This window comes from Odontesthes bonariensis, chromosome 6 (assembly GCF_027942865.1).
Source record: "Odontesthes bonariensis isolate fOdoBon6 chromosome 6, fOdoBon6.hap1, whole genome shotgun sequence".
Lineage (NCBI taxonomy): Eukaryota > Metazoa > Chordata > Actinopteri > Atheriniformes > Atherinopsidae > Odontesthes > Odontesthes bonariensis.
Genome location: NC_134511.1, coordinates 9,315,512 through 9,341,425, shown reverse-complemented (window position 1 = coordinate 9,341,425; position 25,914 = coordinate 9,315,512). Strand labels below are relative to the sequence as shown.

The 25,914-nt window shown below is 41.9% G+C and overlaps 1 protein-coding gene across 1 annotated transcript in view; it reads right to left on the bottom strand.

The window, feature by feature from the left end:
• The window catches only part of LOC142382715 (protein unc-13 homolog B-like), a 169,826-nt gene that overhangs the window by 104,212 nt on the left and 39,700 nt on the right, over positions 1-25,914 (bottom strand). The window contains exons 4-9 of the mRNA XM_075468836.1: positions 25,190-25,307; positions 23,273-23,396; positions 21,370-21,437; positions 21,105-21,162; positions 19,376-19,589; positions 197-478 (exon numbers count right to left, since the gene is read on the bottom strand). Of these exons, the coding sequence (XP_075324951.1) occupies positions 197-478; positions 19,376-19,589; positions 21,105-21,162; positions 21,370-21,437; positions 23,273-23,396; positions 25,190-25,307 (864 nt within the window). The remainder of the gene's footprint in view (positions 1-196; positions 479-19,375; positions 19,590-21,104; positions 21,163-21,369; positions 21,438-23,272; positions 23,397-25,189; positions 25,308-25,914) is intronic.

Below are 25,914 nucleotides of genomic sequence, written 5' to 3'. Positions count from 1 at the left end.
ACACTGGTGGTCTTTGTTTCACATGTCTTTATATTCAAGAGTATCCAAGAGTGCAACAAGCATCTAAGGTCCTATTGGCTTTCTACAATTGTGTTCCAAATGCTGGTTGTTGGAATTAAAAGTTAAGACAGCATAATTATTTCAATTCTTAAAATTGACGTGACCCTAAATGTAAAAACCCACATTGATTACATACCAGGATTCAATCTGATTCTTGTTGCCATAGCTGTCCAAGGTTGGCTTGGGAAGAATGACCGGAGAGTCCTTCAAATCTTTGTTGGAACCGGGCTCTGGGGGCGCATGCACCTCCTTTTCGAGCTCCTCTTCATTCCAGTTAGAGGACTGGCTTTGGAGAGGGGGGCGAGGGTCACTGGGGAGGCAGGATTCTGGAAGCTGGCGCTCCTCAGGCTCAGAGCTGAGCTGGGAGCTGATGGGGCTGAGGTTGCCAGATGAATCACAGTGACTGCTGTCTGGTGGGCTGCTGGAGAGTGAGACTGCTGTTTAAAATACTGTGGTGATTTGGCAAAATGAATGTGTTCTACAGGAAGAATATAAAATGAAATGGTTTATTCCAAAAAAAAAGAAAGGCTTCTTTGCTTTGAATTGGAAAATGAGTTACAGTTGTGCAGACATTAATTTTGGAATTAAACATTTCAACTCAACACAATTCAACTAAAACATTACAAGGAGAATATGAAGCTAAGGGACGAAAATAAATCTAAATATTACATTTACAGAGGGAAGGATGGACAGCCAAAAGGGTCTATCAATTCAAGTTCTGTTTTTTTGGTTTCAGTTAATATCAGGCTTATGAAACCATCTGTTTTCCAAAACTTAACCAAGTAATTTTTGTGTCTTTGCTAGATTTTTTTCCTAATCCAAACCAAGCAGACTGAAGCACATGAAGACATGAAGATATAAAGCTAGAGAGTGAAGCTTTCACTCAGGGATAAAAATTATATCCGTACCAGTACATAATGTGAACACATTATGTAGCAACTCATTAATCATGCTTATTTCTTAGATCAGGCTTATGCAAAAAAAAAAGAGAATACCTTTTACATTTACCAACAATAGCACATTTGGAAGATCTTTAAGATGATAAATGTGCATTTCCTGTGATACCTTTAACTTCTAACATCTTTAAACAGAAAGATTAAAGACTCTCTTAAAGTGGACACACTGCTACCCTACACAATAAAAAGCATCAGTGACCAACTCAGAAGGAGAGAGATGTGTGACTGCTGGATGATTGAGACTGTTAACGAGGAAAGTGGTTCTATGCTTTAACTGGAATGATTTACTTTGTCTTGGGTGTAAGCCAAATTACTTCTCATGGTTTTATCCCCGAGTACAGCCTGCCTCCGTGGTGTGCGCTGCAACACCGCCATAAATCTATTTATATTCATTTAAACAAATTGGAAATAATTCAGAGTACAGCAGGAGACAGAGAAAGGAGGGGCTCTGTAGCTGCCTTACCAATGAAAAGCTAATAAATAAATCCATCGGTTTCTTCATTCACTGTGCTTCCATCACTGTCAGTTACTGAGGTGTTGTACAATAGCTCTGTCGTACTTACACTTAATCGTGCACACCCTCTGACACTTTCCTATGATATGATCATGAAACTTACAAAGGCAGATTTTATATTGATCTGTTTGTATTCATGGCTGTGGATGTATCACGCTGTCTACTGTATACATTAATTTGAATAAAATAAATTGTTTAAACTTGTCAGATGGGAAAGGGGCAAAAGGGTCCAAAAAATAACTAGAGAATGGGAAATAATAGGAAACAAGGAAGAGGAAAAGGACTTGATATCTATCTACAATAGTATGATAAATTAACAATGCAATTTATCATACAGATACTAGCCTTTTAGCAGTTTCCAATGTCAATAGATCCTTTGGCTGCTCCGTTCCCAAATCCGCTGGCAAAGGTTCAAGTGTGTTCTTTTCATTTTTATATAACTCAGATGGAGAGATGATTAACTGAGGTTTATCCAAACTTTCTGTTTGTGAACCTGAGTAAGAAGGGAGCTCTGACTGTGGTGTCTGTGCTAATGTGTCACAGCTTCCTGTTTTTGATGTTCCTGTTGGTCCTTCTGTATCACTGGCATCTGCACTTTCAGTTGGTCCAGAACCTGGGGAAGGTTTGTCAGATTCTGGATCATCAAATTCATCTATACCTTTTGGACTTTCAGGTTGAGGTGGGGATGTGACCACAGGAGGGGTGGATTCAGTTTTTGGGGGGTCAGATGTGCCAAACATTGAGGTTAGTTTCATGCCAAACACAGATGAAGCAGGTGATGTTTCCTCCTTTCCTGCTGGCTTTTCATCCTGGAAAATACCAGCTGAAATGCTTTTAAAACCTGAAAAGAGACCACCATCTGTCTGTTGTGGCTGTGTTGTCTTGACAGCAGCAGCTGGGGATGTTGTGGTGCCGAAAAGGGATCCAATAGATGATGTGCCTTCAGCAGCTACAGACATGAAGCCAAATTTCGGGGTTGTCAGACCGGGTATTTCAAACATACCCTTGGTTTCAGGAGCTGTGGGTGGTGCAGATTTCTCTGACACTGCAGCACCTGGCTCCTCTGAATGCACAACATGTTCATCATCTTCTGCCTCTTTCCCCGGGCTGGTAGTTTTTATGATAGATTCAGTCAAAGCACTTTCTTCTTCTTCTGTTTTGTCTTGTTTTTCTGCCTCTTCCATTAGCCCTTTTTCAGGCAGTTCAGAGTCCTCCGTGCTTTTAACATGTCCATCTTCAGGTAGACCTGTACTCTCGGCATTTGACTTTTCAGTGTTCTCAGAGTTTGACACATTTGCAGAGGGAAGCCCTTGTGCAGACTCTGACTCAGACTGTGGAGGTTCCTCAGGTTTGCTGGTCTCTGGACCTTTAAACATTCCAAATAAGTCACCGGTAAGGGATTCTGTTCCAATGCTACTCGGTAGGCCAAAAAATGAGCTTTTCGGTTGCTGTTGTTGTTGTTGTTGTTGTTGTTGTTGTTGTTGTGGCTGACGAGGAGCTGGTGATGATGATCCAAAAAGTGATCCTGGGGAACTTGAAAAGAATCCACCAACAGTTGGTGATTTACTTGGTGCACTTGGGGCAGAAAACATAGACATAAAGCCAGAAAATGGAGCAGGTTCAGGGGGCTTCTGTGGTCCTGCTTGTCTCGGACCAGCCATTCTTGGACCAGCCATTCTTGGACCGGCCATTCTTGGTCCGGCCATTCTCGGTCCACCCATTCGTGGCCCTCCCATTCTTGGTGGTCCCATTCTTTGTCCTGGGGGACCAGGTGGTCTGGCCATGCCTGGTCTGGGCTGTTGCTGTGGCAGAGGACCAGCAGGTACTGATGAACTGCTCCCAACAGATTTTTCTTGAGTTGATGACAAGGTCATCGCAATAGCAGTGTCACTTTCACCACTCTTTTGTATTCCACTTACAGGTTCTGTTGTATCCTCTAATTTTGCTTCGGTTTCACCAGATGAGACTTTCGAATCTTTCTCTCTTTCTGATTCTGAAACTAAAGTAACTGCACTAACCATAGTTTCTGGAGTAGATGTCTCCGTTTGTTCTGTGACTGAATCAACCACAGTTGCCTCTTTAAACATTTCTGCATCTGTGACTGCTTTTCGTTGCTCATCAGCAACTTTCAAAACTTCCTCAGATGATTTTTCCACATCAGCAACTGCTGTTTGTTCTTCACCAGCAACTTTCAAAACTTCCTCAGATGATTTTTCCACATCAGCAACTGCTGTTTGTTCTTCACCAGCAACTTTCAAAACTTCCTCAGATGATTTTTCCACATCAGCAACTGCTGTTTGTTCTTCACCAGCAACTTTCAAAGCCTCCTCTGATGCTTTTTCAGCATCAACTGTTTTTTGTTCCTCACCAGGAGTTCTCAACTCCTCCTGAGATGATTTCCCCACATCTGCAACTAAAAATTGTTCATCACAAGCAACTTTCAAAGACGCCTCAGATGATTTCTCAGCATCAACATCTGCAGTTTGTTTTTCACCAGTCATTTGCAAAACCTCCTCATTTGGTTTTTCTGTCTCTGAAAGTATTACCTCCCCCTCAACAACGACTTTAACTTGTTCCCCTCCAGCCATTTCAGAGCTGGTTTGTGTTTCAATGGAATCTTTAATACTTTCTGGCATTTGGATGGTGTCATTTGTCTGTGCTGGGCTCTGGATCCCAACACTGTCAGTTTCAATGTCTGTACTCTTAATTTCTAAAATATCAGTCTCTGATTGAGAAACTTTGTTCTCAACATCCACTGCATCTTTTGATTCTTTATATTCATTTGAAATGTCTGACTGTGCCTCACAAGCTTGTTTTACAGTTTGGTTGTCCGCGAGTGTCTCTTTCTCTGGTAGATTACTGGTAATGTTCGATGTATCTGTGATAGAGGTTTCAATCATCACTGAGTCGTTTTGATCAGAGGAAAGGTTTTGTTGCATTCTAGTTTCTTTGTCCACATCTATATATGGTTCTGTTTGGGGAGCAGAATTTTCTGTAGTAATTTTAGCGCCATCTCTGGTTGAATCTTGAACATTTTGGCATCCCTGCTCTGCTTGAAGTTCCTCCTTAACTGATGATATCGAAAGAGACCCAGAGGGTACATTTTTTACGGTTTCAACACCATGATCATTTGCTGCTTCTGTAAATGTTGTGTCTATGACTTTCACTGGTTCTGAGGCAATCTCTTCTTTGATAGGAACTGTTTTTTCTGGCTCCGTTTTGGTTTCCTCCATGAAAGACATCCCAAATAGGCCAAACCCAGTTTTAGGTTTGTTACTGTCAGAACTCCCACCAAGTGAAAACACAGAGGACACTTTGAAAACACCCTCTGATTCAGGTGGTTTAGAAACTGCAGCTGGTTGCACTTCTGGTGTTTGTTGGCTCTGTCCACCAAACATAGAGAGCAATCCCTTTCCTGAGATCTCTGGACCACTTACTCTTGGTGGTGTAACTGCTGGTCCAGGTGGACGTACTCTAGGACCCGCTTGGGGCTGGGAACCAAGACCTCCAAACTTGGAAAACAAACCAGTACCTGAGGTATCTTTTTGTGTTGCAGAACTTGGTAGGATGCCACCAAATAGAGAAGATCCAACAGAAGGTCCTCTTGGTGGAGCACCACCCACTGGATGACCTCTTGGACTGGGTGGTTGTTGAGGTGCAGAAGTACCAAACATAGAAAACAGACCTTTTCCAGCAGGTTCTTTTGGTGGAGGACCTCTGGGTCGCACACCTTGAGCAGTTGGACCCCTTGGGCCAGGTGGTGGCTGACTACTGGAACCACCAAACATGGAGAATAGTCCTTTTGCCTGATCTTGTGGGACTGACGGTTGTGGTGTGTCTTTGGTCTCAGGTGCAGAAGGAGCATTTGACCCACCAAACATTGAGAGTAGCCCCGTCCCAGTAGTGTCTTTCGTAGATGAGCCAGGAAGAATGCCACCAAGCATTGATAATCCAGTTTGGGAGGGGGTCTGTTGTGGGGTTGCTGTGGAACCACTAAACATAGAAAATATGCCTTTTCCTGCTTGCTCATTAGGCTGTTCAGCGTTGGACTGATCACCCTTGACAGCAGAACTATCTTCCTTGGAGAGAGGAATTTCCTCTGTGGGAGGTTTGATGGGACTGGGCTCCGGGGAAGATAAACTAACATCCTTTTCAGTCTTGTCATCAAGCTGTTGAACACCTGGTGACTTATCAGGTGATTTAACATCTGAAACTGATTGTTCTTTCACAGGAGAACTGTCAAGACAAGGGATTTCTTCAGGTAACACAACATCTGATGATAAACTAACATCCCTTTCAGTTTTTTCATCAAGCTGTTGAACACCTTCAGGTGATTTAACATCTGAAACTGATTGTTCTTTCACGGGAGAACTGTCAAGACAAGGAATTTCTCCAGGTAACACAACATCTGACGATAAATTAACATCCCTTTCAGTTTTGTCATCAAGCTGTTGAACACCTTCAGGTGATTTAACATCTGAAACTGATGGTTCTTTCACAGGAGAACCGTCAAGACAAGGAACTTCTTCAGGTAACACAACATCTGACGATAAACCTTCATCCTTGTTTGCTGATTCTGTAGGGGACTCAGCACTTTGTGGTATTTTTTCTTCTAAAATTGTTTTTTCATCCTCACAGGCCATGTCACTGACAGGATTAACGACTTGAGTTGTTGACTCTTTTTCTGTGGAAGTCTCTTCAAGTTGAGGCCCATGTGACTCAGTGGTCTTTGATATTACCTCAGCTTCTGAGAGGGAAGCCTCTATGGTTGAGCTTTTCTCAGCTGGGATGTGCTCTGAGTCTTGTTCATTTTCATATGCATGATCCGCTGTAGTCAGTGTAAGTGACATCTCTGTTGTGCATGTACCAACTTCCTCATCAGTTACCACAATAGATGCCTCGATGCTACTGCATTCTGTTGTACTGGAATCCTTAGAAATATCGGACTGTGCAACAATATCATCTTGTAAAAGATCTTTACGGTCTGCTGGTGTTACAGCACTTGGTGTGGTGTCTTCGGAGACACTATCCTTTGGCAGATCAGCCTTGCTACATTCACTGAATTCAAGTTCATTTCTCTCTTCTTCTGGTGAGCTTGCTGCTGAGACAAAAATATGTGGCAGTCTAACATAAGTTCTTGACTCATCTGGTTTGTTATCTGTACCAACAGGAGGTATTTCTGAAGAATTAATACCAATGTAGATTGACCTTAGCGGTCTAGTTTTTTCCTGTGTTATTTTGGCTTCAGAGGAAATCTCACCAACTCCGTCACTGACACTGATTGACTCTGTGGTTGTATTTTGTTTAGAATCCTCCAAATATTGCTGTTGTGACATGTCCGATTCAGAAACAGACATTTTATTTGTGATGGCAGACGTCTCTTCAGCAATTGCTTTTGGTGGTACCTCTGGTAATTTATGTGAAAGCTCAACTGAACCATCAGTTCTCTGAACTCCTTCATGTATCATGGTATCAGGTGGTTTAACTGATGAAGTTGCAGGAAGAGGCAATTCTTTTCCTGGTGTTTCACTTGCTGGGCTTGCATTTAATGTTGCTTGTAGTTGTTGATCGTCTTGAGAAAGAGATACAGACTTGAAAGCACCCAGTGTTGACTTGTTGAGAGTAGAATCCACTGGTGACACCACTGAGGATTTTTGTTGGTTTATGTCACTTGATTCAGTAATCAATAGGGATGCTGAAGCCAACTTTGTCTCCATGGCTGTAGATTGATCTTTGGATAATTCAGATGAAGGAGCTAGTTTATCTTCAGGTGGTTTAGATTTAGCATTATCCTGGTCACTTACATGTGCTGGTGTGAGAGGCAGATAACTTGACACAACAGGAGGGTGTGGGCTTGAGATAATTGCCTCTGACATTTTAACAGCAGGGGTTACTGGGGCAGCTGTCGCTTGACTAACAGCAGGTATTTGTGGTGGAGTAACTTGTTTATGGTGGTCCACAGGCTTAGACACAATCTCAGTGTGGTGGGATATAATGACTGTCGTTTTACTCTCCAACCCACTAAATTTAGAAATTAAGCCCTTGACAGAGGTGGATACTGCTGGTGTTAAAGGTACTTGTGCTCCCTGCGATTCAGTTCTGAAACTATGATTCTCCCAATTACTCTTTATCTGTATTGCATGCACTGGGTCATATCTTGTGGTAGGCTGTGATACTATTGTGCTAACTTGTGTTGCATGTTGAACTGAAGTCAGAGCACTTGAAGGTACAGCTGGTGCTTGATAATCCTGGGGAGTGAAATGGGTTTGGCTGAGATCAGGTTGCTTTGAGAATTCAAGAGGTCCTTTTGAAGAATATGCTACAGCTGGAGCACTGTGCACAGATTGGATCACTCTAGGTGGTAAAGATGGATCAGTTCGGTGTTTCTCCTGTGCTTGCTGAATAATCGAACCAGACTCAGCATTCAAAGACAGTGGTGTAGGAACAGGTTGGGATCCACCATATAGCTGCTGCATAGAGGAAGAAGATGACTGTCTACTACTTGTCAATGTTCCACTTTCTTCACACTCCTCAGTGCTTCCATAGGTGTCCAAAGTTGCCTGCTTGATAAGAATTTTAGGTCTTCGGGGCATGCCACACTGAACACTTGTATTTTGCCCTTGCAACATCAGAGCCTTTGGCTGAGAACTCACAACAGATGAAGTCCAGTCAATTTCCAAACCAGGATGTTGGTATTGCTGTTGCAGAACTGAATGGTGTGTTGGCAGTTGAGGTATGTTTGGAGACATTTGTTCTGGTCTTTTTGATCCAAAATGTACACCACTGGTCTCTTGGTATGTACTATTAAGTGATAGCTGTGCAGAATACATGTTCTGTGTAGTCTGGAAAGCAGAGTGCGGAGTAGGCTGTATCCTCCATTCAGTGGGAACAAGAGGAGTAAATGAAGAATTTACTGGTTCCGAGATTAATCCTGTTCCCGAGTATATTCCAGGTTGAACTGTGGTCTGGTTATCAGTTGAATATTGTGTTGGCATTTGAGTTTGAGAAAATGTGGTGTCAATTCTGACCTCATTAGTGTTTGCTGGTATATATTGCTGTGGATAGTACATACTGTATTCAGATGAGAGAGAAACATGAGGAGATGTCAAATCCTTTGCATCTTGATGGTCAACATTTGTTGCATTGATTTGAAGATCCACAGTTAAGTCAACAACACCCACTAATGTTTTCCTTTGTAATTGTCTTTCAGTTTGTATTCTTTCAGATGTTTCTTTCTTAGCTTGTCTATTTGTAAAGTTAATAATCTCTCCATCTTTGAGTTCAACTTGACTGTTTGAAGTAATAGTTCTATTTAGACTGTCTTTAGGTGAGAAGTCAACTGGCTTGTTTTGTTGCCTTGTGTCCTTGTAGTTGGTCTTTGTCTGTGAAAACTCCTCACTACAGTGGTAGGTTGAAATCTGTCTATGCAATGTCTCAGTTGTGTTGACTGCACTCATAACTTGTCTCCTTTGTTGATATTCAGATTGCTCCACTATGAGTGGTACACCAACAGACCCATTCCAAGAGACAGTTCCCTTGTTTCTGACTAATGGCACGACTCCAGTGGATAAGATGACAGGAGCTGTTTCAGATGGTTTCTGTTGGGTTTTTGGAGACATGTCTAGGAAGTTTCTAATGGAATTTGCTGGTGCAGATGGTTCTTGTGATCCAGTTTGCAGAAATGCTTGTTGGATTGGTTTCTGGGATCCTACCGCTGTTTTCTGTTGCCTTTTAGGTTGTTCCAGGGGAGGGTTTGTATCCACAATTAGTGGGATACCAAAAGGATCTCCTTGAGAATATGTCAAGCTTGATCGTCTTGTACGCACCAGTGATACTGGATCTGAATAGTGTGCCACAACATCAGATTTATATACCTTTGTTGACATATCTACTGTGCCTTTAATGGAGTTTGCTGGCGCTGTATTGAGTGAGTGAGGTTGGGTAATGGACTGTGATACACTGGAGCACTGCATTGTTGTATAAATGGGAAGAGGCTGCTGCAGAACAGGGGCAGTGTTTCTGTCAGGGATTTGCACAGGGATAACATTTTGAGAATGCATTTGGCTCTTTGATTCCAGTGGAGTTGGCTCAACTACAAGTGGAATACCCACAGAATCTTTTCTTGCAACTGCTCTTGCACTTGGCTTATTAACAAGTGAAATTGCTTGATCTGAAGCACACATATTTTCCGGTGTTTTTTCCAGTGTAGCTTTAGATGGCTTGGGCTTGGGGGACATATCCAACACTGCTGCTGTGGGTTGTTTTGTTGAAAGGGGTGCAACCCCTTGGGAATGGATCATATAGTTACCATGAAGTTTTTCAGAAGGGATAGCCACATTTAGAGCCACTTCCTTTGAGCCAGAAGAAGCTTTAGAGGTCATGTCTTGTGTTTCCTTCACTGAACTACCTGGGTCCTCAACAGGGGGTGAATGAATATACACTGTTGATTGCAGCTGAGGCTCTGGTGATAATGCTCTACATGTTAAGTCAATGGATCCATGATGACTAGAAATTGTGACTGTCTCCACATGGGCTTTAGATGGCTTGGGCGACATATCCAACACTGCCGCTGTGGGTTGTTTTGTTGAAAGTTGTGTTTCATGTGTTTGTTTTGTGACTGTTGACTGCGATTTTGACTGATTTGACTGGGTTAGGACCCCAGTTTTGTTTTGCCAGCATTGTCGTTGATACAGAACAGAGTCTGAGTGGCACTGAAGCTTGCTGTCAGCCCCCTGCTGCGCAACCACTTGGGAATGGATCATATAGTTACCATGAAGTTTTTCAGAGGGGATAGCCACATTTAGAGCCACTTCCTTTGAGCCAGAAGACGATTTAGAGGTCATGTCTTGTGTTGCCTTCACTGAACTACCTGGGTCCTCAACAGGGGGTGAATGAATGTACACTGTTGATTGCAGCTGAGGCTCTGGTGATAGTGCTCTACATGTTAAGTCAATGGATCCATGATGACTAGAAATTGTGACTGTCTCCACATGGGCTTTAGATGGCTTGGGCTTGGGTGACATATCCAATACTGCCGCTGTGGGTTGTTTTGTTGAAAGGGGTGTTTCATTTGTTTGTTTTGTGACTGTTGACTGCGATTTTGACTGATTTGACTGGGTTAGGACCCCAGTTTGGTTTTGCCAGCATTGTCGTTGATACAGAACAGAGTCTGAGTGGCACTGAAGCTTGCTGTCAGCCCCCTGCTGCGCGACCACTTGGGAATGGATCATATAGTTACTATGAAGTTTTTCAGAGGGGATAGCCACATTTAGAGCCACATCCTTTGAGCCAGAAGACGATTTAGAGGTCATGTCTTGTGTTGCCTTCACTGAACTACCTGGGTCCTCAACAGTGGGTGAATGAATATACACTGTTGATTGCACCTGAGGCTCTGGTGATAATGCTCTATATGTTAAGTCAATGGATCCACGATGACTAGAAATTGTGACTGTCTCCACATGGGCTAATGGTTTTCTCCTTGTCAAAGAAAGTGCCTCATCTGCAGGATCCTTTGATGGTAAAACAACTTGCTGAGTCTGCTGGGCTGTTGTCTTGACAGACATATCCAGTGTAGCTTTAATTGAGTTTGCTGGTGCAGTTTGTTGATATTGTTGAAGCTTTTCACTAGATTGATGGAAAGGAGACATAGATATTGGTCTTCTCGAGTCAATGGAAATCTGCTTTGTAAGACGAGTTGTGACTAATGGTGGGCTTTGCTGTTTGGGCACTTGTTGTTCTTGAATGTCCACTTGTTTTCTCATAACAGGGCTCAGAAGAGGTGAGGCCTGTACAGGTTGTATGGACTCCATTTTCACAGCTTGTTTGACAACCCCATCAAGTGTAGATGCTTTATTGGAAACATGAGTAACTGTAGAGCTGGTTGGTTCTGATGTCACTTTATTGTCAGAACAATTTGATAGCACAGCAGATGCACTAGTTAGTTTGGGTGAAATAACGTCTGCACCTTTGTTAGAAGCTTTGAAAGTAGTTTGGTTCGTCCCTGCTCCTTTAGAAGTACTGTGGGAGGCTGGTGGTCGCTGGATATGAACTGAAGAGGGTACATTGCCAATACCAACTTCTGGCCTAGACATTCTTCTCTCCGATTTGTTTTGTTGATCAATTGGCATACCCAGGTTGGTCTGAGAGTCTGCTCGGCTGTCCTGTAATGAGCTCAAGGTAGGATATTCTGAATTTTGCCATTCAATTTCATCTTCCTGAATTTGTTTAGTAAGATTTACAGCAGTGATGGCCTTGTTAGTCAGGTCCTCATTTGCTTCAGTATCAATCTGCTTTTTCTCTTTGAATCTTTTCAACTTGTACTTTGTAAAGTCAACAATTTCATCTTTTTGTGTAGCTACACCACTGACATCACTCACATCTTTTTGTTTGATATTTTTGCTTTTGTTCATTGCAGCAGAAAAATCTAGGACTTTGAGTATTTGAGAGCCACTGGTAGAAGGAAAAGATCTCCGATTTCTGTTGTAAAGATAGGCTTCACTATATGTAGATGAAGAGTCGTTCAAGATATGTAACTTGGGTGTAAATTTTTTAGAGGAATCTTGTGGCTGTTTCTGAAACTGGGAGGATGTTTGGCCCTCTGTTGAAGCACTACTCACTTTGCTAATGTCACACGTCCCTGTGACTGTGGTCTTATTTGCTTGGGATGTTAGTCTAGGTTTATCTGCCTGTGATGGCTGCCTTGCAAGCTGGGGTCTCTTTGGGGAAACAGAGGGTACAGTTGAGGTTGATGTCATGGCTAAACTCCTAACATAAGTAGCCTGTGCCGAGGTGGGTGGAGAACTGCCAGCAGTTGATGGTGTAGGCAGTTTCCTTCCTGGCTGTACAGGTCCGGGTATTTTTGAGGTTGATGAGGTCCCAGACACAATTTTTGAGGTTTCTGAAGGTTTGCTAGACACAGATGTTGTCTTGACAGATGTTGATGGTAGTGTTTCAGCTTTACTTGCATCAGTGATAGTGGGCTTTCCAGTGATCCCTGAAAATATGATACTTGACGTTTGTCTTGATTGGTTTTCATGTTTATCATCTACATGTGCAATCTTGATTTCAGGAATTGGGTAGCGTTTACTTTGACTGATTTGTGTTGAACAATGGAGAGGAGAACGTGCAGGTGATGATACAAACACATTTTTTATTCCCTGATCCTTCCAATACGGACCTCCATGCCCCCCTTTTAGAGATTTCAAACTAAAATCAGCTGCTTCCATTGGCTCCTCTTGACAGCTGTAAGTGTTTTGTACTGATTCCACCGTTATCTTTTTAAGCTTGTACACAGTAAAGTCTACAGCTTGCTCTGTTTGAGAAGATATAGACTCTTGAAACATTTGAGAGAAGCTTTCCAAATTCATGTTCATTATTTTTTCTCCCTTTTGAAACGCAGACGTTAAATCCACGGGTGCATCTGATAACAAGTTAATCTGTTGCTGGCCTGGAAACCATGCAGCTTTACTTTCATCACTGAGGGGGATTTTAAAACCACACAGGGTGACTTTATCAGGTTCTTTTTGTTTAAGAATGTTGGCAATATTTTCTGTGATATTTCCTAAAGTTTGCATTGCCTCTTCTGTTGCACAAGCATAGAGGTGTCTACCAGCCTTGTCTGTTAAAAGAGAGTAAATGTAGTCTTCATCTGTATAAACATAATATCCACAGTCCCCAGCCTCAGCTGGCCACCATAACCCTTGTTCTAAAAGTGAAAGCCATTGTTGGTACCACTCAGAATCCTCAAATGGCATTTCTTCACCAGCCGCTGCCATGCCTGCAGAACTGCTTAAATCCAAGGCACCGGGTCTTAAGTCAACTGGACCCTTTTTTGTGGCAAGTCGTTTTAAAAATTCAGTGGCTGATTTCAAATCAAAGTGTTCGTTTTTTAAATGACTGTTAACATAACTTTTATCCTCTACTTTGTTGAATTCCTGTACACTGTATTCTGTAAGCGACTGACATCTGCTTAACCGTGTCTTTGGTTTTTCCATTGAGAGATTCAGAGCACTTCCACTTGCAATCCAAGGTTTCCTGTTCCCATTGAGATCGTTCAAATGGTCACAGCTACTCCAGGGTTTTTTGTCTCTGCAACTCATATCAAACAAAATAACATCTTCACATGGCTCAAGAAAGCGATTTCTGCTCTCAAAAAGCTGGGCAGCAGTATCCTTCCAAGGATGTGAGGGTACATTGAAGTCACTGATATTTATTTCTTTAGGATTTAACCGCGAGCAATTCTCCCATTGAGGTGCTATAACTGTGGGTGGCATGTGCCTTTGGGACGTCTGGTTGTCAGAATGAATTTGAGTTGCAAGGGCTTCAGCAAGGACATAATCATTGAGTTGTTGCCACAGAAGAGCTTCTATGAGACACTGATGTTCATATAGTTCAGGTGGAATAACACCATATTCTGTAAAGTTGTATAGCAGATCTTTGTAACCATACTCACCTGCTGTCCCATACAAGAGACGCTCAATTTCCTCAAGATAGCGCTGTGTTGGGGAAATTGTAGGATCTTGCCTAGCCTGAGAATGCAGATGTTCTTTATGGGTATCAACATCTGGATTAGCAGCAGTTGTGAGTTGTGCTGTACTTGAAGGGATATCTTCCTTACTCTTCGGCTGAGAATGATCAAGATGGCCTTTATCCTTTTCCTTTTCAGACACAGAGGTACTGCTGTCACTGGAGACCGTTTTGAAAATGTTGGATAACAATCCAGGAGATGTGCCAACTGTGCTGGTTTTTGGTTCCTCCTTTCCAGTCTGAGATGTGGATGGCTGCTGAGTTTTTGACTGCGGCTCCTCTGTGACATTAAAAAGTCCTGAGAGAAAACCTTTTTGAGTTGGACCTTTTGAATCCTTATCAATCAATGGTTCTTGAGAGGAATGTGCCTCTACTGGTTTAGTTCTCTGAATTTGTGGTCGGCTTTGACCGGCACGTGGCTGCTGCTGCGGTTGTTGTTGTATTGCTTGAGGGCTCATCTGATCGGCAGTAGATGATGGCTGTTCCACAGTAGCTGAAATTTTGTTAAGCAAGCCAGAAAATAATCCCCCAGATTCAGGTTGGGGTGGATTTAGCCCTGATTTAACAGTTGGTTCTCCTAGTTGAGGAGGTTGAGGTGTCTGTTGTTCCTGTGGTACATTGTCACCAGATGCAAGCTTAAGAATGCCTGAAAGCAGACCTCCACTTTGACTTGGCTGCTGGCTTGCCGGTTGTTGAGGGCTTGTTGATTTGCTTGGCTGCTGCTGTTGTTGTTGAGGTGATGACTGTCCAAACAGACCAGATAAGAATCCTCCCTGCTGACTGGTTTGAGATGACTGTTGACTTGAAGGCTGAGCAGGTTTATTGCCCTGTTGAGATCCAGTCTGTGGGCTGGGCTGTTGGGGTGCATTATCAGTGGGTGCTAACTTATTAAAAAGCCCTGACAACAGTCCACCTTGCTGTGGCTCTGATGCAGAAGCAGCAGGTTGTGATGGTAGCTGGTTTTGCCTCCGCAGAGGCTGTCTGTTACCTTGCTGGGGTTGCTGCTGGTTTTGAGGTCCAGCAGGTGGCTGCTGCTGAGCTGGAGGAGTCGGACCAGCTGAAAATAGTCCAGAGAGAAAACCTCCTTGTTGATTAGGTGGTTGCTGGGTTGCTTTCGGGCCTGGTCTTTGTCTTTGTCCCTGTTGCTGAGCTATTTGACTCCCAGGTGCAGGCTGTGGAGTACCAACATCTGCTATTTTGTTAAATAACCCAGTTAGCATACCTCCAGCACCACTGGGGGGCTGTTGTGGAGGTACTTGGTTTTGTCTTTGTAGGTTTTGTCTATTGGCTGGTTGCTGATTGGGTTGGTTCCCAGACTTAACACTCTGTGGCAGCTGGGACGGGTTTGCAGGAGCAGATTCTTGCCCCCCTACTCCAAACAGCCCCGACAGGAAGCCTCCTTGATTGGAAGATGTTTGCTGGGGAGTAGGTTCTGTGAGTTTCAAAAAACCTCCCAATAATCCACTTGGCTGTGATGTTGTAGTTGTTTTTGGAAGTGGTTTTTCAGCTGTTGTGTCAGTCAGTTTCTGTTCATTTGGATGCTGATCTAAGGCTACAGGTTGTTTCTGTTGCTTGTCTTGTTGACCTTCTGTTGGACCCAGTTTCATCAGTCCTGACAAAGGCCCTGTTGACTGAGCAAGGGGAGCTGTACCTTGACTCAGATTTTCTTCAGATCCTTCCATTTTCGTCTTTTGGTCAGTTGCCTCTGGCTGTGACTCTTGACTGGACTGAGTCGGTTGAGACCCAATTACTGTATCTGTAGCTTTTTTCAAGAACCCAGATAAAAGTCCTCCAGTAGGTGGCTGTGCAGCACTGGGTTGTCCCTGCCCTTGAGTTGGAATTTGGCCAGAAGGGCTTGGTTGGTCTCCTGGCGATGTTGACAATGACTGGTTTGTAGGAGCTGCAACCGTATCAGAAGCAAATTTCAGAAATCCAGACAGTAGTCCTCCGGACTGTGGTGTGGCAGAATTCTGTTGTGCTTGGGGAGAAGATTGGGAGGGTGATGAAAATAAGCCTGAGAACAAACCACCCTGTTGAGGCTGACTGCTCCCTCCCTGGATTTTCTTGTCAGATGTAGCATCTTCTGTTGATCCTAATTTCAACAGCCCAGAAATAATTCCTTGAGGCTGTGAGGTTTCTGGTTGGGACCCGTCTTCCACAGACTTAGGAGGACCTTGATCTTGAGAAGTGATATTTTCTTCAGGCAAAGTTTGCTTCTGAGAAGGTTGCTCTGCACAAGAAACAGTGCTCTCTGTGGTTTCAGGGAGCATTTGTTCAGGCTCAGTTTGACCACTAGGTTTGGTGAGTATCACAGTCGGTGTCATTGATTTTTTTGCAGGCTCCTTGGGAGGTTCAGCTGGGGGTGCCTTAAACAGGTTAGAAAACCAGCCAGTTTCGCTGTTTGCTTTTGGTACACCTTCAAGAAGTGCAGCACGATTTGGAGAGGGGGATCTTGTAGCGGAAGGGGATGGACTTTTTGGAGGAGTACTGGCATCTTCACCTGTTGCAAACTTAAGAATACCTGACAGCATGCCTCCCTCTGCTTTTGGGGCCGTTGTCGTGGAAACATTTTCTGAAAAAAATGGGATTTTGAGTTTGCTGCCTAAAAAGGACTCTTCAGCAGGTTTGGTGTCACTCTGTGAATTTTCTGGAGGAGCTGTTGATATGAGGGTGGAAAGAGATTTTTTAAAAGGACTGAAGAATCCTGTGTCCTCTGAACTGCCCTCAGGTTTGGTTTCAGATATTGCAGATGTTCTCCTTTGCTGAATATCAGGTAGTTCACCAGATGACTCGGTTTCTGGAAGAATCTCCACTGACCCACTTCCTGTGTCCAGGGAAAGCTCAATTGATCCACTTCCTGTATCTGGCAAAAGCTCAACTGATCCTGTTCCTGATCCTGGTCTTAAATCACTTGATAACTGTCGCTCAATTTGTGAGCCTTCTCTATTAGGACTTGTGGGTCTGGTTACAGACCCTTGTTGGGAGTCTTTGCTTGCAGCAGATGGACTTCTTTGTTCTGATGGTTGAGGTGATGGCTCTCGAGAAGAGGGCGCACTAGAAAAAAGTCTCAAAGGACTAAGCCTTCCTAGCATGGATTCAAACCCAGATGTTGACTGGTTACCAGTTGATGCACTGCCTTGTGTGCCTTGTGCCTCTGTACTAACTGACGCCTGATTAGTGTCAGGCTGTCGAGTGGGTTCAGAGGACTGAAAAGGTAAAAAAGACTGAAGAGAAAACTTCTTCTCAGTAGTGGGCTCCTGCAAGGCAGGAGGAACTACAGCCACTGGTGGAGAGGTACCACTACTTTTGGGTATAAATGCAAGCAGCTTTGAAATACCAGATTCAGGTTGTGGTGATGCTTGGGGGGGAGGTGGTTCTGCTGCAGGGGCACCAGAGGTGTCTATGGTTTCAGTATTAGCTTTAGGGATGAATGACAGCAATTTTGAAATACCAGAGTCCGGTGTTTGGGGGGATGGAATTGTACCTGAAGTTTCTACCTCAGTGGGAGACTTCGTTCTTGTGATTGTACTGAATAATGAGCTCATTGCATTTTTTACCCCAGCTATGCCCTGTTCAACAGCACTATCCTCCTTAACATCAGGTTTGACCTCACTGCTATCATCGTCTCCAGGTTGAACAACTTTAGCATCACTTGGTAGTGTTGGAAGTTTTCTTCTAGGTGGTTTAGGCATTGATTCATAGCTGTTGATCTCCTCCTCTTTTACAGCCAGGTATTCAGACACTGAGTGAACTAAGCTCTGCAGTTCATTCATTGGATCTATATATTCATCGCATGGTTCCCCTACTGGAGACAACATAGGATCTTGTCCATGATCTGTTCTGCCTTTGCTTGAAAAACCTTGTCCTGCAAAATGAGACATGTACTTGTCAGGGTAGTAATAGCTTTCGTATTCATAACTAGCATCACCCTCAGTGAATGCCAGATCATCTAGTTCCTCCTCAGATCCAAATGAATACTGCATCTCATCGGAACCAACTGAGTTATATTCAGATCTCTCCCTGATCCTTGCAGCCTCTTCCCGTGCAGCTTCTTCCTCACGAAATAGTGCATAGTTCTCCAGTGTGTCTTCTAGAGCAGTTTTGGCCCACAGTCTGGTCTTGTAAAGTAGACTTTCTCTGTCTGTCGGCTGTCGTAGCTCCTTGACCGATGGAATTATATCAATTTCAGGGGGGGATGATTCATCCTCAAAGCTCCCGGCTTCTTTATAAACTAACCGTACTTCTCCACTGCCAAAGCCACGCCTCTGTCTGTGTGTCCTGCTGTCCGGCTCCAGCATATCCTCTGCTGATAGTCCATCACATTCTACAGTCTGATAGAACCTGCTACCTTTGGACTCACCACTTTCACTGATCCGGTAAATTATGCTTTTATCTTCATCCTCCCACATCTTCTGCTCAGCATCCAAATAGTCATCCAAGACACCCGCTGAGTCAGGCACTTTATATTTACTTTCCCAGTCCTCCACACCCATACCTGAGTCAACAGGGATTATTCTAACTCTACCTTTACTGTTTGATTGCCTGGATTAGATTAAAAGTAAAAGTAAACCAAACCAAAAAAAAGTGTCATGAGGAAAGCAGTGGAACACGATGCAAAGAGGAAGAAAAAAGACAGAGAAATGAAGCATTAGACACAAATAAAAGAAAAACAGATCATGCAGAAGAAAGTGTCCATCCAATAGGAAATGGATGAGAAGCCATATAAACTTGTGAGAAAAAAAGCAGTTTGTTTGGGGTTCTTTTTTAAAGTTTAGCTTTAGCTCATGCAGTTTAGAAATAAAGGTCACTTGGAGATGTTTGATTTATGTAAATATATTAATAGAACAGCTGGTTGTCTGTACATTTTCTCATTTCTACATTTTTTTTTGGTGGTGCAATTTAAAATGTAAATATGTAATGGAAACTGACATTGTGTACACTGATGCCAAAAATGGAAAACATGATATGGTATGAGCACCAAAAACCTTTGCTGCATAGTTATGTGTTCTATGTGCTGGAGCACACCCGTTTAAAGTGATTCCCCTCTGCATTTAAATAGTGCCTTTTTGATGACAGCTCTAGTGTTTGCTAGATAAAAGTGCTGCTCTTAGTAACTTGACTCTTTAAAGTAAAGGCAGATATCATGCAAGGTTGGGAGAATTTGATTCAGGCCAATGGAAAAATGTATCATGAGCTCCCTTAGTGCATTTATAGTGTGGTAACACATAGTAACCACAGTAATATGTATCTCATATTGCAGTGATAAAGGCAAAGAGCTGTGTGTGTGCTTATGTGTGTCAGTGAGTCCATGTGTATTTACCTGGGTGCCCTCATTTCTCTATAGTCCATCTCATAGCTTTGTACACAGTCAGACTCCCTGGACAGGCTTGGGTGTTGGCCCCTTCGTCCTATGGGGTATTGGTGGATGGATGAATTTGGCTGTGAACTGTTGTGGATCCGCGGTTGTCTGTTGCCAGTTTCGCTGCGGTAGTCGCTGTCACGGTCATCCATTACACTATCATGGTCATCATACGCTGGGTTGAAAACAATACAGACACCTAAGTAAAGCACACCTACAAAATTTCCACCCTACTCTGCACTGAAGACATGCCATCGTTATAATACCATCTGCTCCAGAAAACTCCTCCAGAGAAGAGAGTCAACTACCTGAAATCTAGCAGGTCCCCATCATGCACAGTAAAATGTCTACAGGTAGTCCAGAACATGGGATAGGTGTTTTATCAACCAAAAAGAATACACATATCACTCCAGTACTCACAGAATACCACTGGCTGCCCATCATCTAGTTCTGCCATACCTTTCCACGAGGCATCTCAGTCTAGACTGTTCTCGTTTGTGGTTCCACAATAATTAAGATTAAGATTACTTTTATTATCATGTACACACAAATGTTAACACGAAATTATTTTATAATGGATAATTATAATGGAGCGTCCTTCACATTAAAAAAATTCTTGAAAACCCATCTCTTCTGAGAACATCTCTTTTCCACAAACACCATAAGCTGCATTTACATTGCCCTTCTGTACCCCATCTACTTGTACTCTGTCATTTGAATAGATTTAAATCTTAATGTGTAGACCAGGGTTTCTCACTCTACTGAAGCTTGAATGTTGACCCTCGCTTGAACATATCTTTGGATAAAAGCATCTGCTACATTACTAAATGAAAATGTGAAATGTAACAGACAAGGAATAAAAAAAAGGTGGTTCAACAAAAAGTAGCATCTCGACCAGACTCCTAATGTGCAAGGACGGAAAGAAGACTTCCAGAGAGTAAAATGTTTGAATAAATAGCTCCCTCTAGGGGTAGAGTGCATAAAATACAAAACAGAACAAACCAGGCACTGATAGGTTTCGTTTTAATACAATTAATTTCACTGTCAATAAATCAGAAGACAGCAAGAAATAATGCAACCATGCTTTGTAATTTGATCACGGGGACACAAGACGGTAACATTTCAATGACAATGAAGACAAAGAATGGACCAAAGTGCAGCACTGCACCACGCAAAGATGGAGAACAAACCACAGAGAGGAAAAAAGAAACATCCACCATACGTACTCTGATGCTCACTCCATCCAAAATAATTCCAACTGCCTGTGGCATGGAGGCAAGTTTCCAAAGAAGAGAAGTACACTTCATTACTGACAAATCGACCCAGTGACTGTGACTGGTGATGCCCAAATGAGTATGTAACGTAGACATAAACACATCCTGATGTGCAAGATGTTTGAGAGAACTAACAGTATACGATGGATGTGTGACACAATAAGTTGAAGTCACATGAAGTAATGAAATGACTGAGGTATTCTCCCACTGACGCAACAAAACAAACATTTTTAACAAAGTTAACATCAGTTCTGGAAAGGCCTAATAGGAAAAAAATAAAGAGAAAATAAGCCTTTTTGTCCGCATTAGTCACTGAGAATCAACACAAAGCACCCACAAAACAAAAAGGCACAATAAAAGAACACGTGAATGTTTTATGGCATGAAAATCTTGCGTATTTATCCTTTAGGACTTACAGCACTGGGAGGGCACAGACGCCATTCTTCTTCTCTGGATATCCACCTGTAGTGGATACTGACATGAGAGAAAAAAAATTAGACAAAATAGGAGAGGAGGAAGCAAAAATAGTAAGAGATCAGAGTAAGGAAATGATTTAATTGTTTCACAGCACATAAACTCCATGCTGTAACAACCATTATCTGTCATTAGGTGGCAGCAGAGGGTCAAAGCAAACTTCAAGACATGTACAACTCATGGACAGGAAACATGCTGTAAACTTACCTCGTCATGCATGGTATTAATCCGCTCCAGTTTACTGGTCCAGAAATGAGCCTCATCCTCTGGGATATCTGGAAATATGTATGAAATATGTGTGAAAAAAAAACTGATAGAGACTGATATGCATGGAAAAGAACGGGAATGTTGAGTGATAGATTAAAGGTAAAGAGACAAAACAAGCAATGCAAGATGAAGAGGGTTATGAGTCAGACTGTAAGATTTCCCAAGAAATAGAGTTAACATCAACTTTAGGCATCTCAGAGGTATCTTATTAGTTTATATGATATTTGTGTGTGCATATGTTTGTTTGTAATACATTAATTCATTATTATTTCTAAGCAGCTTTCTGAAAGCGTTTTCTTATCAAGGATAATGTCACTCGATCTAAATATGGGAATCAAAGCTGTGTGTTCACAGTTTAAAGTAAAAATTTTGATGGCAGCTGGGAGCAATAAGTGGTCTTAATGTACTGCTGGAATGTCACAGCTGCTGTTTCAGTTGAGGAGTATGCAGATTAATGGGTTGTAACTGTGGAACACTGTGTAATAACTCTGGGTTGTTGCCAGCACGCAAACATTAATTTCACTTCATCTTAACGCCTCTTATCCTCTGACCTCCCCTACAGTTCTCAGTGCACAGATAGGCAGGTACACTTCAGTTTAAAAGCACCTGGATCGTACTATTAAAGATATATCCGTATGTTCCAGGCTGGGCAAAAACATGCAACTCTCTATTCATTAGTAAACATCTTGTTGACTGGATCTCTTATTTTTTCTTGACATGATTCATGGAAAAATTCCTAAAACAGGGAAACTACTATCTTAACTCCATCTTCAGGCCTTGATCCTTGTGTCAAGATGAGTGGACAGCAGCTGAAGCAGCGCTGTTTGACACCAGGTGACAGTTAATAAATAGAGTGCCATGCGAAGCACGGAGAGGAGAAATGTCAGCTCAAGAGGAGACACTTCAGACAGCTCCTGGAGATTAATAGCTAGCAAGGGAAATAATCCAAGGAAAAGTTCTGTTAAGGTGGCAACACCAGAGAAATAAAACCGACAGGAGTTGAAAGAAAAACAAAAGTGAGATTTGGTGGAAAAACCACAAAAAAAACTTTGTCTGAACCAGCTGAACTATGAACAACAATAAAAAATGCGTATAATTGAGAATATTTTGTTATGTTTATGCTCCTGTGGATACTCCCATAGCTGAAGCTCTTATTTCTAAGATAAAATTAAATTAGAAGGCACAATTGTGCAGTATTGATTATCTATGAAAGGTTCGATGTCAAGTAGTAAAATGAAGAAAGAATGAAAAAAAAAATGCAACAGGGTTTTGTATCCATATTCATAGTTTAAACTTGCCCAGTAAAGTTGGTGTCTGTAAGCTTTATAAGCTAAGTTGTGTTGGTTTTACAAGCCGCTGAATTCAAACTAAAGCTGACAAGCTCACTTCTGCAAGCTGTAGGTTAAAAAGAAATACTCACACCCTGTAAAAAAACAACTTTGTTTTCTTTGCTTTCAATAAGAGAGGACTGCTGTTCTACCAAGGGGCACATTCTTGTCATTACTGATCAGTCAGTTTGTTTCTTTTGACACTAAAAATTAGTTAAACAGCTAATATTAATATTGCTCTCTTTTACAGCCTAATGATATGTTACAACTAATGTAGTTTAGGAATGAAATGAATCATTTTCATATGATGCATTTTTAAATTCTACAAGTTTATTTAATTTAACTGCTTCACTTTGTCACATTTTATAAGAGTAATTACATTATGATACACAATTATGTACAATGATTTTTAAACAAGCAAGTATTAGACAACAGTTCAAATAGGACCATTAGAAACATCACGTTGCCAAACCCTCACATACTGGATGGCTTTCTGTGTGACGCTGTACACGTACCAAACGGTAACTCAAAGCGGGTGTCCAGCAGCACTTGGTGTGGAGTGGGGTTGGTGGTACCACAGATCTCATCCTCCCTCATTAACACCTCAGAGTCCAGAGATGTCCACGCTCCTGGTCCCTCCTGACAGACAGAAATGCAGGAGAACAAAGAGAAAAAAAGAAAAAAAAAAAGAGGGAGAATCAGACAGAAGTTAGGAAGAGAGGAGGACAAAACTCAGGTGGTACAATCAGTACATACTGTGTCCACATGATGCTTGAGGAGAGTTGTGTGCGGTTGATAATGGCTGAAGAGGAATGCAAAGACTAAAAACGGTTGCAGAAGTCAAACATTGACGCTGAATAATTAATCAAACACAGACGTTGCTGCCTCGCTATCAGACGCCAGGAAAGCTTGAATGAGTTGGCGACAGCTTCAGCTTAACTACTGTAGCAACCTGGATTTTTAGGATTTATCCGACAGGTAAATAAGGAAGGTTAATAAGGAAGTACATGTTGCTAGAACAGTGTGGCTGTGCATTCATTTTAATGCCAGGAATATAAGCAGAGGACAATCTCTTTAATAAATAATCTACATTGCCTGGCCGAAAAAAGTAAATAATTGGATTTAACTGAGCAAACAGGTAAGGGCCTTTCATAGGAAAAAGACTGCAGAGAGGAGTTTTTTGTTCCTTTAACATCCATGTCTAAAGACACATCCTGTTGTCCTGGAAAAGATGTTACTCTGTTCTGATTCAGAATACAAAATGACAAAACTCACAACCATGTCTAAAACGTACAATTCAAAGAGAAATGAAGATAATGGGATAAACAGGCGTGTAGTCTTAAGAAAACCACTTATCATTGAGGATTATTAGAAAAAAATCATATTGAAAATATGAAGGATAAAAATTCCACTCTGAACAATAACAAAAGATTTTGTGGTCAAAATGCATCCATACAGAGTAAAAGTAAAAGTTGACACAATTTCTTGGATCAAAATAGCACTTGTCTTTCCATCAAGTTCTTTGAAATTTGGCCTGTTAATAAAGAGTGCAAAGTGAAGAAATGCAAATCTTTTCTGGAACTCCTACAGGATAAAAGTGGTCTTTGGAACCAAAACACAAGCAACTCCAGACCAATCAGCAACCTATTTTGGAAGCTCCCGGTGGCTTTTACATGTAATAGTAGTTTTCAAAGATTTCCCATGTCCTACTTGTAAATCTGCTTTAACACCCTCATGAATACCACCATGAAAAACTCAATAAAAAGGCAGGCTGGCAATTTTTCAAGCGTGTCGTAACACAATAATCAGGTTCCCGTTTGTAAATCGACGCGAGTATTGACTGCTGTAATGATTCTGCCTGCTCATACTGACCATAAAGGCACCTCCTTTAAAATCAGTGATGCAGACTGACTGGATTTACTCTCAATCCAGTCTTCTTTCTGTGGAAAAATACTATAATGAAGCTAATGGGGCTCATGGAGATAATGAAATGAAGCAGGTGTTTTTAGAACAGTTTAAAGTTTACTCAAAGTAACCGTGTTTTAAAGTGTCATCACTGTTGTTCTAATGCTTTAAAGCTACAGAAGTTTTGTGCAAAATATAGACTTTCCCTGAATGATAACTGTCGTGGTTTGAACAACTCCATCTGACAACTGAGGCTTTATCCACCTAAAAAAACAACAACTCTGGAATGCATTTTTGCATAATCTGTGAATTTTTTCTCATCTGTTCGATATTGGGACGACATTTGGAGGAGATAGGCAATAAGGACTCATGAAATCAGTATAAGTGAACAGCTGCAGTAAGTGGGACATTAAATCGAGGCAATTTCATCATGGTGATCCATACAGTCAAAACAAGACATAAGACAATCAAAGCTAAATTAACTTTAATCTGTTTAAGATATATAGGACATGTTTGAATTGTGTTACCTCATCACATTGTCGAATATCTCTCAGGGGTATCAGTGCTGTGCCGATCATCGTGTCCCAAATCAAACCTTTGTTCCATAGCTCCACCACCAGACCGGAATCCAGATGACTGATCTCACTGTAGAAGTACACAAGCATGCATTAATGTCATTACACACCACGGTTAATCGTAATCAAAAGCACAAACTGTGTGGGGTGTTTTTATGTGAAGCAATGTTTGGGTGCCAGATTTTAAGTGGTCAGTATTTCATTTCTTTTTAGATACTCATAACTATGCTGTTTATATTTGCAACTGTGTTTTTATCTTTCAATATATACATTTTCTTTAAAACCTTCAGCTGTTTCTTTTTTATCTAATCTGTTTTGCTATTGTTTCACCTTAATGTTCTGTACAGGACTACGGTCAACTCTGGTTGCTGGAACTCAGAGTTTGTTAAAGCTGCTTTCTTACACATGAAATGAACTTCGCCTTCGTCCCTAAGGATCTATTGACACTCCAGGACACCCTGGTTCTTTATCGACACCCCTGAGTGATCAAAGCTCTTTGGGTGGCATGAGGAGGACCTACTAAGTATTCAGTAAGTTGTAATACAACTTACACCTGATGGATACGGTCATGCGAGACAGTGAGTATGCGTTGTAGCTTTTGGCGTGTATGAAACTGTACTCCTGTTGCTCACTGATGTGGGGATTTGTTTATTTACTGCGGTGCTCAAACACCAGTC